Here is a 14,608-nt window from a genome sequence, read left to right as displayed (position 1 = left end):
TTAAACACCGGGTGAGTCCTGTTTTTACTTTACTATGTATTTCTATCTATATTACTCCGGGTTGTCCATAGAGGCGCTGTCCTGACGTGTTTATGCTATGCCTGCAGTGAGGACAGCTAAAGTGTAGAGTCTGCAGTGAGGACAGCTAAAATGTAGTGTCTGCAGTAAGGACAGATAAAGTGTAGTGTCTGCAGTGAGGACAGCTAAAGTGTAGAGTCTGCAGTGAGGTCAACTAAAATGTAGTGTCTGCAGTGAGGACAACTAAAGTCTAGTGTCTGCAGTGAGGACTGCTAAAGTGCAGTGTCTGCAGTGAGGACAGCTAAAGTGTAGTGTCTGCAGTGAGGACAGCTAAACTGTAGTGTCTGTAGTGAGGACAGCTAAAGTGTAGTGTCTGCAGTGAGGACAGCTAAAGTGTAGTGTCTGCAGTGAGGACAGCTAAAGTGTAGTGTCTGCAGTGAGGTCAACTAAAATGTAGTGTCTGCAGTGAGGACAGCTAAAGTGTAGTGTCTGCAGTGAGGCAGTGAGCAGCAAGGTGCTGCACAGAAAAAAGAAAAGCTACACTGAGCCCTATGGATGAGTATAGAATGATTGCAAAGCCCCATAGCCTAAAACGAATTAATGGAGTATGTGCATGATTAGCAGATCACTGCAGCCCCGTGTCCTCCCGCTTCCACTCTACGAGTTAGCACCAAGTTGGAAAATCCTCATAAATAATGTCAAGTTGTGAAGTACTGGCGCTATAGTGGACTGTTGTTCATGTTGGCTTATTACTTCGCCTGACAGGGAAAAAGAACTTTTGGACTCCTGTGATGGTGTCTGATGCCTATGCCAGTCATACATGATAGACCAGAATGGCCGCATTGGCCCAGGTCTATGTCAGAGAGATCCGGTCACAGCCCAAACCAGATTTATCGTGACCAGACACGAATGCCTTATGACCCCATTACCCACCAAAGCTGATCTGAGCACCCTGACTCGGTGTTGGGCTGACACTGCTATGTAAGCCACCGTGGTACGAGCTCACCCCCTCTGCGGCCCGGGGATAACGCCAGCCTGATCCTCGGCATCGTGTTAACCGCCGACAAGTGATGATTCAGCATTTAGCGATAACCGCCTGCGTTTAACATTCATTATACAACTCTTCGGGGGCATCATTAGTGTCTGAAAAGTTCCCAGATCCAGGGTTTTCCCACCGAGATGCTTAACCCCTCATTGCCTGCAGTGGAGGAATAGCCTCGTATCTCATCTTACAGTCTGATCCTCTACATACAAGGTTCATTGTGCCGAGATTAATGTACTTATGTCTCACAAGGGAATCTTTGGGTAACGGCATCCCATTTAGTTGGGTTTTGATCCTACGAAATGAGCTGCGTACACCTCGCCCCCATCACTCTGTAAATCCGCACCTGTCAGCAGCTCGCCGCGGCTCTTCCCCTGGAATAATTGGTGCGCTGCTCTTACAAATATTCCGTCTCAGATCCTTCTGCCTGGGAAAGACTCAATGTAGCCAGAAGGAAGCTCGCAGCTGTTTTACTGGGGGATTAGAACGAATCGTACTGACCCAGATTCTGGTAGCCCTAAAAAGCATTAGAATGCCAGAAAGATACATATAGACACAGAACGGCCCACGGTCTTTAAAGGATTGATGCTTACCGGTAGAGAAATTCTCCCCGTGACCCCGGAGCGCGGCATAGAATCACGTGACAAGTTTTCCGAGGATCAGTTTCAGCGTGAATCCACATTAGATGGGAAATCCTGCGATCTGAGCGACTTCCAACGAGGCCGGTCATCAGTGCTGGACTAGCCGGGGCCGGGATTTCACTGCCAGCCGCTTGGGGTATTCTTTTGTAGCGGTGTGAAGAGTATACCAAGAATGGCGAGATCAAGGAAAAATATCCAGCAAAAGAGGATACTGTGGACGAAAAGAACTCATTGACAAAAGGGGTCAGGGGAGGATGTCAGGAATCGTTCTGATGAACAGGCGATATACAGTCAAGCAAACTGCAGCCAAACACAGCGCTAGTGTTCTGACGAGCGTGTCCGAATGTATAGATCGCCATTTCTTAACACGGATGGACTATAACAGCAGATGAAAAGTTCTATAAAAACTGGCAGGGGTCAAAAGAGCGCAAAACTTGTATCACTGAGCAGCGATAAAACATCTCCTGGTCAGCTGGATCCAGATTTCTGTTGCCCCGTGCTGATGGGAGGCTAGAATTTGGCACAAGCAGCATGAATCGCTGACCCCTTCCTGTCTGGCGGTCAGACGTGCCAGCACCGCCATCTAATCTGCAGCAACTACAAGAAGCTTCCTGTCCGCAGGGGCCGATATTCCTGCAGAACTATTTCATCACCCAGTAGGATTTACACCACGACGAGTTTTGAAGGCCAATAGGAGTCCAACGCGCTACTAGATGGGGGTCATTTGGGAATCATGACTTTAAGGGGATGCGCAGTTTATGGCACACAATGCCCCCCAAAGAGTTTATGTATATGCTTTAAAGGGGTTTTGCCACTTTTTAAGGATAGGTCATAAATACCGTAGCAGATTGGCGAGGACCCGCCGCTCGAGATCCCTGCTGATCAGCTGATTCCTGGCGCGGCCCCATCATTCAACTGATTAGCTCGAATGCCAGCAGTTTGCTAACAAAGTCCTAGAAAACCACTTTAAGCAATTCATGAACGCAAAGACCCCCCAACAAGCCTTCCAATGTTTCCCATTATTGAAATCTGTGATCGGTAATTACATATACACACAGACTAGTTTCTAGGATCTGAAACATTTCCCCATGAAGACCAATAGCAAAAACTTGTTTTTCCAAAAACATCCACATTTTCCATCCTCGTATGAAACAGGTTTCCAGGTTTTGATGGTTGATCGTCTTGTTAACTTCTTAGGTAAAAAAGTTGGCATTACATGTAAGTCACCAACAAATTTTTATAGAAATGTTAGCAAAGTACATGTGTGAAGAGTTGTCAGCCCTGATGACATCGGGGCCGAACATCAAATGACATTACAGTAAATTATGGATTACTAAAAGTTGTGCAAGCTTTGGTCCTAACATGTGTGTATGATGTCCGTTCCTTTATACTACTTGTAAGTATATAATACATACATGGCTGTCTTCTCCTGTCTCTCTGACCATGAAGGGGGAGATAAGGAATGCTTCTGAGGAGATCTAATTGCAAGAAACATAACTCTCCCCTCAAAAATGAAAGCATGTAGTCCACCCTACAGAAAGGCCAATGACCAGGCAGGGAAATCTCTTTGACCATTCGGTTGGCCATATAGATGAGGTGGGGTTGAATTTGTCAATGAATTGATCCCAAATACATCCTGAGTTCTGGGAAACTGGAAACCTGACCTTCTACATTGAATATCTAAAGATCTACAATAGACAAAAGACATCCTAACCGACCAATATTGGTGGGACAAGATGGCTCTTGTATGTGTATGGGGGCCTCCTGACTTATCCCCTATGAATGATTTCGGGGGGAAAAGAAGGATCGGGCAGGTTGAATTTCAATGCTTGATCCTTTCGTCAACTTGGGAGATAAGCAGCCGCCAGAACAGTCTAGCTCTAGCTTCCTCCACTGTCCTCATGTTAAACAGATGAACACTCCACCAAACTAAGCATTTACATGTTTGGCAGTGTCGGGGAAAATACTTTTCAGCCTAATGAGCATTTGGCCAACAGCTACTGTAGATGTAGGGGCATCTTAAAGAAGTTGTGCCAGCCTGCACAAACTTTCCCACAATGCTGGGCCTGGGGTGAACAGCTGTTTGCCCCAGGTCCCGCTCTCAGCACCCCCAGCGGTCAACTGATTTCTATAACACCAAGACAGCAGAAGGTCCACCAGAATGGGAGCCTCTCTTATTGAGTGGCTCTTACATGTGGGTCACAGAGGGGGGCCCCAGCGAAGGATCCTACTTAATGATGTTCATATACCTTACAGGGCATATGAACAGTTATACTCTTGGCCCAACACCTTTAAGGCCTTCTACTACTGTACAATACCTTTACCATCCTATGGCCACTAATAGGTGAAAAGATGACCCCCATACAAAGCAATCATCTGCTAATCATCATTTGACTACTCACTATGGACTATTGGTACAGATTGGCATGGACCAGGGTCATAATGCTTGGGACTGCAGAAGCTGTGACCAGGTCTGGAGTGGAAGAGGTTCCTGCCCCACCGCTGGCTCACACCTTCATTCCCATCTTGGGAACCTTATGCCAATATGCTGCAAATAAGAGACTAAAGCACTCACCAATGACATATCCCTTCAAAAATTTGCAATCTTTGTTGTTCACGCGTCTCAGACGTAAAGAAACAGGAGATTGCAGTGGTAGCTGGTGGCCAGATGCTATTGTGCATGCGCTACAGAGATCCCAGCCACCCAGCAGATCATTGCACAAGGAGTTAGCATGTGGTGGCTCCATAGCAATGACCAATACACAACTGCAAAGAAGAATACAGCTTTTCAAAAAAAAAGAGGCATTTTTGAAGAGGACATGTCATTACTGAGTGCTTTAGTTTCCTATTTGTAGCACATTGGAATGGGGTTCTTGAGATGGGAACATGCCAATCATGCTGTAGAAAAGCGGCAGATTTTCTGGACAGATTTCACCATTTTAACATATAGTATTCGGTGAAATCCACAGTGAAGGAGAAGCGCAATATTTTGAGTAATAATTTGTGCAGGTGGTGGTCAAAAACTTGCCCTGTGCCCATACGACCATTCGATTCCAGGGATGAAATTTGTCCAGGGACTGGACGAGGAGCGATATATTATTTAGTACCGTCCATTCTTCACATTCTGAGCCCATCCTTCTGTTCCTGGAGGCCCTCTTCATTCTTCTGAGATAACCATAATGTCACTGTTACTACTCCATACACATTTTGCACTGGGAGACAGTCACATGAACAGCACTGGCCAATCAGAGGGACATGTACAGTAATGTCTTAGACTACCGATGCACCACCAAGGCTTAGTGTGCATCGGGAAGTCTAAGAATCTCCATGACTGTCTTGAAAGAAAGTAGAGATCTATTGAAAGCTGACGGCATTGTGGGGAGGGGAGCATGACATAGCTTGGGTGGTTACAGAACTATGGTGGGGTGGAGATATGATGTCAGGAGGGATAGGGGTGAATTTAAATTAGGAGGGTTTTATACCATTTTGGTTATCATCTGGTTGTATCTCTCACCTACGCTCCCTTTCTTTTTTGTGTATGGTTAGTCAGCTAGGTGGTTGCATTTGGAGAAGTATGTATGTTTGTGGGGGGTGTTTGGGGATTACATGTTTTGAGTTGGGCCAGTGGAAGTGTTTTGGTTTCTCATGGCAGCTTAGCAATTGAGTGGTGGGAGAATCCTCAAAGTTGGTGATTTGTTGGACCTTCCCTGAAGTTGGGGGCAGAGAGCCAGTTTTGGTTCTGTACCCCAAGATGGCTAAAATGTTATTGTCTGGCTACATGTGGACCTAAAAAAATTGATGTTCTAGCTATTACGGGCACTAAGTCCAGTAATTGGTGCCACTGGTCCGGTGGCGATCAGCTAATAGTAAGACAACTGAGTGCTGTGGAAGCTTTTGGTGGATGCCAGACTTTGAGGCTTCGAGGACCAACCTTCACTTTGTCTGCGTTTTGGGGTTCAGTATGTCCTCCTGGGGTTTTTTAGTTGAGAATGTTATTTATGTATGACTGTTAAACATAATGGCTGCTGTGGCCAATCCAATCCATCTCCTTGTGTCGTGTCTTTATTTTGGGGAAGGGCTAATCATAGACTGCAGTTAGTGGAGTGAGGCACCAATACTTCTGTCACGAAGAGGGGCTCCAGAAACAAGTAGGTCAGTGGTGGTATTACTCTCGCCCTCCAGTCCCGGGAGAAATGTTTTTTCACGACCGGAGGGTCACTTTAAGTTACTGACTACTACATTCGTGTCTATACTACATTATCAGTTGTGGCCAGAGGCAAAACATGAAGCTTCTGGTCCCCAATGCAAATTCTGTAACAGGGCCCCCAACTATAATGCTTTATTCATAGTACTGGGCTCCCTATATGGAGAAGAGAAGCCTTATGGGCCCCCTAAGACTCCTGGGCCCCAGTGCAACCACATCCCTGCATGCCCTGTAGCTACGCCCCTGGATGAGGCGTTCCCTTGTGTTGACTTAAGGCTGTAAATTATTTAGAAACTATTGACATTGTGGAGACATTGCCTAACATTCATGCGACTTGAAATGTTCACTGGTTCTGCATCAATCAATGTCCTCGTGAATTTTAAATGAGCCCTCAAAAAGGCTGCCTCCCCTACATCTGCATCTTACGACAAAAATTCTACTTGTCCGGAACTCTGAGATGAATAATTTTGTGACCAAATATATAAATAATAGAAAAAGCAAAAACATCCAACTTTTTGAGGCCTAAATCCATGTCTATTTGGAGACAAATACCTCCTCCTCAAAGTCTACTTCATATTTTTCTCCAACCAGTCTTTGAAAGTGATGACTTTAGTGTACCCCGTATAGAGGTCCTGATGACAGGTCTTGTCATAGCCCCAGCTGACCAGTCCTACGAGTTGCCAAGTGCTCTCAGACGATGCCTGTCCTGGTAACAGAGCAGCGGCAATACCCCCAGTTTCCGAAGGACATATGTGAGGTGCGGGGCTCGGTGCCTGTTTGGCGCAGAACATACTTTCTGTCACGCTGACTGAGATGCCGTTCTCTTCGTACTGCTGCTCACAGAGGAGGGAGTCCACCGGCAGCACCAACCCGGCACGAATGGTCTCATTCTTGTAACTTGGTGCTTTGGGGTCGGAGAGGATCTTCCAACCGCTGGTGACAATCCTGGAGTCTAGTGTAGCCAAGTCTAGATCGGATGACGAGGTCAGACACACCGGTTGGACGTTGGTACTGATTCTCGCCTTGTCTAGTAGTTTAATGACTGCGATGTCGGAGTCCAGCAGGATGGGGTCGTAGTTGGGGTGTATGATGACTGCAGAGATCTGCAAAAAGAGTGTTCAAAAATGGCTTTAGGAGATCGAATAGACGCCCGTCAAAGACCCTCACGCCCCCGAACTAGTTAAAGGCCCACTGGCGTAAAGGCCCACAAACAACAGTTGTTCATACACTTAGTGACTCTCCAGACAACAGTCCCGTGTAAAGCACCATAAGGTAGTATACACAGTACATTATAAACGGCTGGTGGTGAGTAGTAAGAGATTTAATGGTCGCCATTGTTAGGATCTGTTTCTGTGAGACAAGTCATCATTCCTCGGGGGAAATTAGACCTCGAGCAACGACGACCCCTAAATCCTTATCAGGGACAGCCACGTCTACTCCTGAGAATTCAGCTGGTATTCTATAGGAACGCGGCTGCCATCCTATATACATCCCTGCTCCCAGTTGCCATGGTTACTGACATGTAGATGCTGCAGGCTCTTGTCATCTCGCTCGTCGTCTCTGTAGAATTTTCCCAGCACAACTTTCAGGTCTGACACCTTGATAATGGTACTCTTGCCGAGGTCGGTCACGCAGTGAGCGGCGATCCCCACCGTGCGCTCGTTTAGCAGGGCCCCACTGCACACCAGGATCCAGGCGCCCTTCCGCAGGTTGGCGTCTTTTACTCCATTCGATCTGCGATACAAGGCGGCTTGCCATGGCCAGCGCGTTTCGGACACCCGGGGAATGGTGAAATTCTCCAGCTTCCCACAAACTGCGACAAAAATTATAATATATCATTACGTTGACAAAATACTATCTTTTCTCCTTAGGGAGAGCACCTAGACGGTGAGTGAGGAGACTCAAAAGGCCATGCAAGCTCCTCTGGGTAATATGCAAATAAGGGAGATGGAATAATAACTCCACAGTGCCACCTAGTGGAAGGCAGCATTCCTTCAAGCCAAAGTTAGACTCTTTATACAAGCATGGTAACAATTAATTCCCAGTCATTGTTACAAGGCTTTTATAAGGTGCCTAACTTTGGCTTGAAGGAATGCTTTATTCCAATAGGTGGCACTCTGGAAGCATTATTCCATCTCCCTTATTTGCATATTGACAAAATACAAATGGTGCGACATATTTACTAAAACCGGCATTTCATACACTTATTGAACCGCCTGAGGGTGTAATGTGTGACAAACTTAGTAAAGCGACCCTCTGGGCATAATTCTGTCTGGAATTGGAGGGGGGTACATTACCTGCAGTTGCTCTTCTCAGCCACCCCTGCAATCTAAGGGTTTGGGGTCCTGTGTTTGGCCATCCAAGATGCTCACTGATTGGCCTGTGCCGATTACATGAGCAGTTCTGACCAATCAGAGAGCAGGTATAGTAGATTAGTAGTCTAACACTACAAGTGCACTCTGGGGATTAGGTAGTCCAAAGATTGTGTCGGCCAACTTCGATGGCCAAAAAAAGGACCAGGAACCAGCAGATCGGAAGGCCAGCAAAGGAGAACAACTGCAGGTGATATACCCTCCACACTCTTAGATCCTGCAACAGAGTTTTGTCCTGAAACCAGAGGGTCGCCTTAAGAGGTGCATCTCTGGCCAATTGTACACTAGAGAGTCAATTCTAAGCAAGCCATTAGCTGCCATAGATTTGTGATATCAAACTTTTCAGAACCCTGTAGCCCTGCACCTTTACACTTACCCCACTCATTTTTTAGAAAATCAGAAAAAGTAAAAAAATTGCAAATCTTTGTGCATGTATGAATTTTGCAAAATTGTTTTTATTTAATTTTTTATGCCAGAATTCTGGTTTCTCTTTAAAATCCGCCCTCCCACACACACTTCCCTATGCAGGTCTGGATATGAGCTGCGCTGTAGTAATGTGCTCATTTATTAAGAGGCACGCGGCTCTGGTTACCCCGTGTGCCAGAGAGTCAAACCCACCCTAGTTAAAAGCTGGAATTAAGCTGTTAGACCACGGGAGGCCACATCCATTTACTTGCCACTTTTCTGAAGCAGGCAGAAATGGTAAAAGGTCCAAATGTAGCTCAAACATGAGGTACCCCAAAAAGTTGCAATTCATAAATATGTCTAAAAACCGTACGCCGCTCGAATGTGGCCCCCCTTTTATAGAAACTTTTGAAAGTAAAGCTTGACATCTGTTCTTTTTGGCACAAATCAATAGTATATTTGTCTACAACCTCAGGGCTTATTCAAATATCCATATATCGGCCGGGTTTTCATGCTGTCCCCCTTGCAGGGTGAGGAGGCAGGACAGGAGCAGTGCACTGACCTCCCGCCCTCTCTCCGCCCATCACCACTGTTTGCAATGGGAGGACGGAGCTAAGTCCCGCCCCTCCCCTCCCATTGCAAATAGTGGAGAGGGGGCGGGAGCTCAGTGCACTGCTCCCTGCCCGGCCCACCTCCTTCCCCTGCAGAGAGGGACAGCGTAAAAACCCCCCTAATATACGGATGTCTGACAAAGCCGTCAATTCCAAAAAAGTTGGGATTCTGTGTAAACTATAAATAAATGTAAAGAAAAAGAATGCAATGATTTGGAAATCTCACCAACCATATTTTATTTGTAATAGAACATAGAACGCATATCAGAAGGGGGACGGGAGACATTTTTCTATATTATTTTTTTAAATGAGCTAATTTAGAAATTGATGGCAGCGACACATCTAACAAAAGTCGGGACACGGTTTTAAAAAGCCTTGAAAAATAAGCGGTACTAATAAAAAACAGCTGGGGGGTCAATTTCCTACTAAGTCACATGACTCTGTATATAAAAATGATGTTAGAGAGGCCGAGTCTCTCAGAAGCAAAGCTGGTCAGAGGTTCACCAATCTGTGAAAAACTGCATCTAAAAATTGGGGTACAATTTCAAAAAAATGTTCTTTAACATAAAATTGAGAAGACTTTCAATATTCCACCATCTACAGTACATAATAGCATCAAAAGAAATGTATGTGCAGAAGGGAAAAGGCAGACGGTCAATATTAAATGCTCGAGATCTGCGGGCCCTCAGGCGGAACTGCATTAAAAATAGGCAGGATGCAAATAACTGCATGGGCTCAGGGGACTTCCAGAAATCATCGTCTGTGAACACAGTTTACCAATCCACAAAGAAGCTGCCGTATATCAACACAATCCAGAAACGCGCCGGCATCTTCTCTGGGCCAAAGCTCATTTAAAATGTTCTGAGGCAAATTAGAAAACTGTTCTGTGGTCAGATGGATCAAAGTTTGAAATTAATGTAGGAAACCACGTATGCCGTGTCCTGTGGGCTAAAGAAGAGAGGGGCCGTCCAGCTTGTTATCAGCGCACAGTTCCAAAGCCTGCATCTCTGATGGTATGGGGTGGCATTGGTGCCTATGGCATGGGCAGCACACACATCATGAAAGGCATTATCAATGCTGAGTAGTATATAGAGGTTGTAGAACAGCATATGCTCCATCCAGACAGCATCCCTCTCACATAAGGCCTGGCATATTTCAGGAAGACAATGCTAAACCACATACTGCACCCATCACAACAGCTTGATTTCGCAGGACGAGAGTCGAGGTGCTGCAGCGGCCGCCTGAAGTCCAGACTTTTCACCAATAGAGCAGCTAGAATCCTCCATCACACAAGAATGGAAAAGTATTCTTCTCCCAAAACTCCAGCCATTCGTCTTCCCACTTCCCAGACATTTACAGAGTGTAGTAAAAAAAGAGGGGATGCTACACGACGGTGGGCACGGCCCCGCCCCTACATTCGTAAGATGTGTCGCTGCCACCACATCTGTCCATCGGTTCTATGAGGTATTGCAGCTGAGCCGTATTCACTGAGCTGAGCTGTAGGACCAAACACAACCAACCCATGGACAGATGTGGCACTGCATTTGGAAGGAAGCAGTCCTGTTTTGTTAATTTTGTAAACCCCTTTAAATAACAGTGTAGCTTTTTAGTTAGGGAGGGGCACGAGTTTGCCTTGTGGGACGCTGACTTATATGATAGCTACCTCTAGTAGGTGGCATTTATTGAGTTTTCTTTCTCCTGATAGGAGGCTGATTTGCAATAGCAGCTGTATACTTCCATAAACAGAGCACCCCCTAGTGGTGGCTGCAGGCAGACAGAGTTCTATCATTTATAAATGACTGTGTGAAGGGTAGCCGGGGATTCAAAGGTTCAAGAATCCATCTGGTGCAAAACTACAACTCCCACAGCTAAAGGCAGGCCACAAACCCATAGCAGGGCATTTTCATAAATAGGACTTACTAGGGATGCAAGATGGCGCTCGCCCACTCCACTTTCCGGTTTTCAGACAGGTCCTTCTGCTGCTTCCTGTGCGCCGGTAGAATGGAGATACACATTCATATTGTATCTGTGTATGAAGGTGCTGGAATCCCTTAGGAAGCTCTCCGGGGGGCAGAGCCGGCTTCTTCGTGGGGTAAATTTCAATCTTCTCCTTGATGAATGATGATGACGATGATGATGAAGAGTAGAGCTGGTGAAGAGGAGTCTCCCTAAACAATATAGACAGTAGTGGAGTCAAGGAAGCGGCACAGCCCCCAGCATGCAATGCATTAAAGGGGTATTCCCATCTCACCGGTTCCTGGCTAAGAAGACTAACCCACGTCTGGTCTCGGGTGCCATGGACACAACCGTGGCGGCAGCCTAACTCTGTTTCCGTAACTCCTATTCACTTCAATAGGAATTATGGAAACGGAGTGTGGGCCACTTCACATGGACATATGCCATTTTGAGTTTAAAGGGGTTGTCCCACGAAAGTAACTTATCTTCACTTAGCTACAGGAGGGGTAATAAGCATCTGATAGGTGGGGATCTGACCGCTGGGATCCTTACCAATAATGAGAATGGGGATCCTGAGTGTCCAGAGATTAATGGAGAGGGGTTTCATGTGCGCACTACTACTCCATTCATCTTTATGGTAATGCGGAGCAGGACAAGCGCTTGCACTCGGTTGTCTCCAGCAGGCCCATTTAAATGAATGGAGCAGTTGAATGCATATGTGACCACCACGCCATTCATGGAGTGGCGCTCTGAACCTCTGTTTTCATGATTGGTGATAAATTAAAGGGTCTGTTCAGTAATAAGTATTGATAGGCCTTTCAATTGTAGATCAGCGAGGATCTGCCACTCGGGACCCCGTCTGATTAGCTGTTCACCTGGCTGCTCCGTTGCTACTGCCGTGGCCCGGGTTGAGTATTGCAGTCCAAGTTTCCATTCAATTTCAACGGCCGGGAAAACAGCTGATCAGCGGGGGCCCCAAGTTGGTGGATCTCCACTGATCTGCTATTGATGACCTACCCTGAGGATGGACCATCCATAGCTCATAACTGGCCAGCACCGTCAATTTAAAGGGCCCACTTCGGTGATTTTATTTAATGTCGGCTAGTCTAATCTTGGTTAGTTGTTCCTTACTATCTGAGCCTCCACAGAGGGTCCTCAGACGGCTCCACAGAGGGTCATGTGATCTCAATTCTGACCAGCTCAGATCTCCTTGGGGTTATGTATTCATTCTTTAGTCATATTCTCAGTCTGTGTGATGCTGTTACGTGGATCTACCATAGAAACTGACACTCCTATCACAGTTGCTGATGATGATCACACAGGTATAATAGAGGAGATCATAGCTTATCCTCCTGACTCTAAAGTTATGGGCTGTAGCTTATTTAGAAGAATATAGAATGTAATGATAATTAAACTGTTCCCCCCAGCAGGCAGAAATGGTATAGCCTCAGCTAATGTTGTGCTGATGCATCACGGGATTGATTGAAAGTGAAAGCAAAAAATCTGGTGCCTGATAAGCATCAGACAGGGGGCTGCACTACAGGGAAGTGGCTGCAATACACAGAGGAGCCCTTCAGAGTGTTACAGGCAATCAGGTGAGGGGGCAGGGATGGAAAAATGTGTTTTCTTCAAAGTGGCCCTTTAACGAGATACTTAATACACTTTTTATCATGTGTCTGCAAATTAGCATATCCCCAGAGCTGCAGCCAATCAGCTTTCTGCGTCATTTTCCCATTCGTTCCATTCATTGCATTACATCTGATCCCCTATTGTCCATCAGAGGATCACATTAGCATCCAAGACAGGGATGGATTATATAGAGAAACCAAGTCACCAAATGGATGACATAAGACGGGATTATCTTTAACATGCACAATCCGCTTTTTTTAAGATAATACTTCCACTTACTAATGGTGAATTTGAGGTTTAGTAAGTAGATGCAGACGGCTTACAACATTCAGGGCCGTGACAGGGGGTGTAGTAGCTCACCGTGACTGAACCTGCGATGGCAGCACCTTCTGACGTACCAGATCAGGAATCTTGGGCTCCCGACAAGCTGAAACAAAGACGTGAGAAAATCAGGTTTACTTATGACCGACCGTCTTATCTGATCATGCTGCCCTTTACAGGCGCCAAACATGTGGTAGCGGTATGGCGGTATTACCATAGATAGGCCCATTTTGAATATTAAGTTGTTGGATGGGTTGTGGAAGGTCATGGGCTTTAGATTCCTAAGGCCCACTTACATGCAAAGACAATCTTTCAAACAATTGAAAGATCGACAGTTTTAGTGATCGTTTTGCATAAACTGCTAATGTCCATTAGCAGTTTATTACCTTCATTTGCATGTAAATGAGCCTCCAGAAGCTGTTTGCAAATCCCAGCATGTGGTCTGGACTTTGCGCTCAGCTGCATTGTGTTCACACAGGCTGCTGGGGGCTGTCAGCTGAATACAATGTAATCAGCTGTGCCCCTGGAGAAAACAGCATGTGGTCCCTGCTATCTCTTTCCCTCTGAACAATGGATTTTAAGCTCACCTAAAAATCATCGCTCAGCCGAAGAGTGAAGGATTGAAGCATTTGCACAAAATGATTATCGCTATGTCCTGACCTGACTGTGATTCTGCAGACCTGAATTAACAATATCATAGTTTCCTGGACTATGAGTACTGTTTAATAGACCCATGGTCAGGCCAAATCACACATCCCATCCGTATTACTGGCACATATATGCAAAACCAGCCTTTTTTGTTAGGATCTACAAACAATCATACACCTCGGCCCTTAATGAAGATCAGATTGTGAGCAGATTCACCCAAAACTGCCAGAATCAGTCAACCAGTATCCAATGTCTTCAAGGACTTGAATGAGTGCAGGAGAATACTCTTCCAAGGTGAAGGGAATGTTAAAGCACTTGTTCCAAAAAGGCAGCCCTTCTTCATATGCTCTATTGTGGTATATGAATGACATAGAGTGGGGTCCCCCAGTCAGAACCCCCTCTTTGACCCACAAGGGAGAGCTACAGTATTCTACCAAGAGTATTTGGACACCCCAATCCATAGACTGGATTGTGTCTTGTTGGTATGTCACTTGTTGTAAATCATGGAGATCTCACCGTAGTTTGTGGTGGACATTGCACATTATTGCATATACGGGTTATGCCGGTGCACACAAGCCAACCATCATAAATCACTATGCATCCGCCCGTCTACACTGGTGCAACGGGCATCGTCAATGGGCAATTGAGTGATGGAAGAACATTTTATGGAGCGACGAATCCCACTACTCCATCTTCACATCAGGTGGACGTGCCTGGAGGAGCCTGTGGAACGCTGTCTGCCTGAGTGTGGTGTGCCAACA

At 46.0% G+C, this 14,608-nt stretch overlaps 1 protein-coding gene across 1 annotated transcript in view; it reads right to left on the bottom strand.

Annotated features, from left to right (window-relative positions):
* Positions 1-5,688: 5,688 nt before the first annotated feature.
* PAMR1 (peptidase domain containing associated with muscle regeneration 1) overlaps positions 5,689-14,608 on the bottom strand; it is a 38,026-nt gene continuing 29,106 nt past the window's right edge. The window contains exons 8-11 of the mRNA XM_066583497.1: positions 13,239-13,305; positions 11,214-11,461; positions 7,426-7,718; positions 5,689-7,008 (exon numbers count right to left, since the gene is read on the bottom strand). Coding sequence (XP_066439594.1) covers positions 6,472-7,008; positions 7,426-7,718; positions 11,214-11,461; positions 13,239-13,305 — 1,145 coding nt within the window. The 3' untranslated portion in view covers positions 5,689-6,471. The remainder of the gene's footprint in view (positions 7,009-7,425; positions 7,719-11,213; positions 11,462-13,238; positions 13,306-14,608) is intronic.

This window comes from Eleutherodactylus coqui, chromosome 11 (assembly GCF_035609145.1).
Source record: "Eleutherodactylus coqui strain aEleCoq1 chromosome 11, aEleCoq1.hap1, whole genome shotgun sequence".
NCBI lineage: Eukaryota > Metazoa > Chordata > Amphibia > Anura > Eleutherodactylidae > Eleutherodactylus > Eleutherodactylus coqui.
The sequence above is the reverse complement of the archived record's forward strand: the minus strand, read 5'-3'. Positions and strand labels throughout refer to the sequence as shown.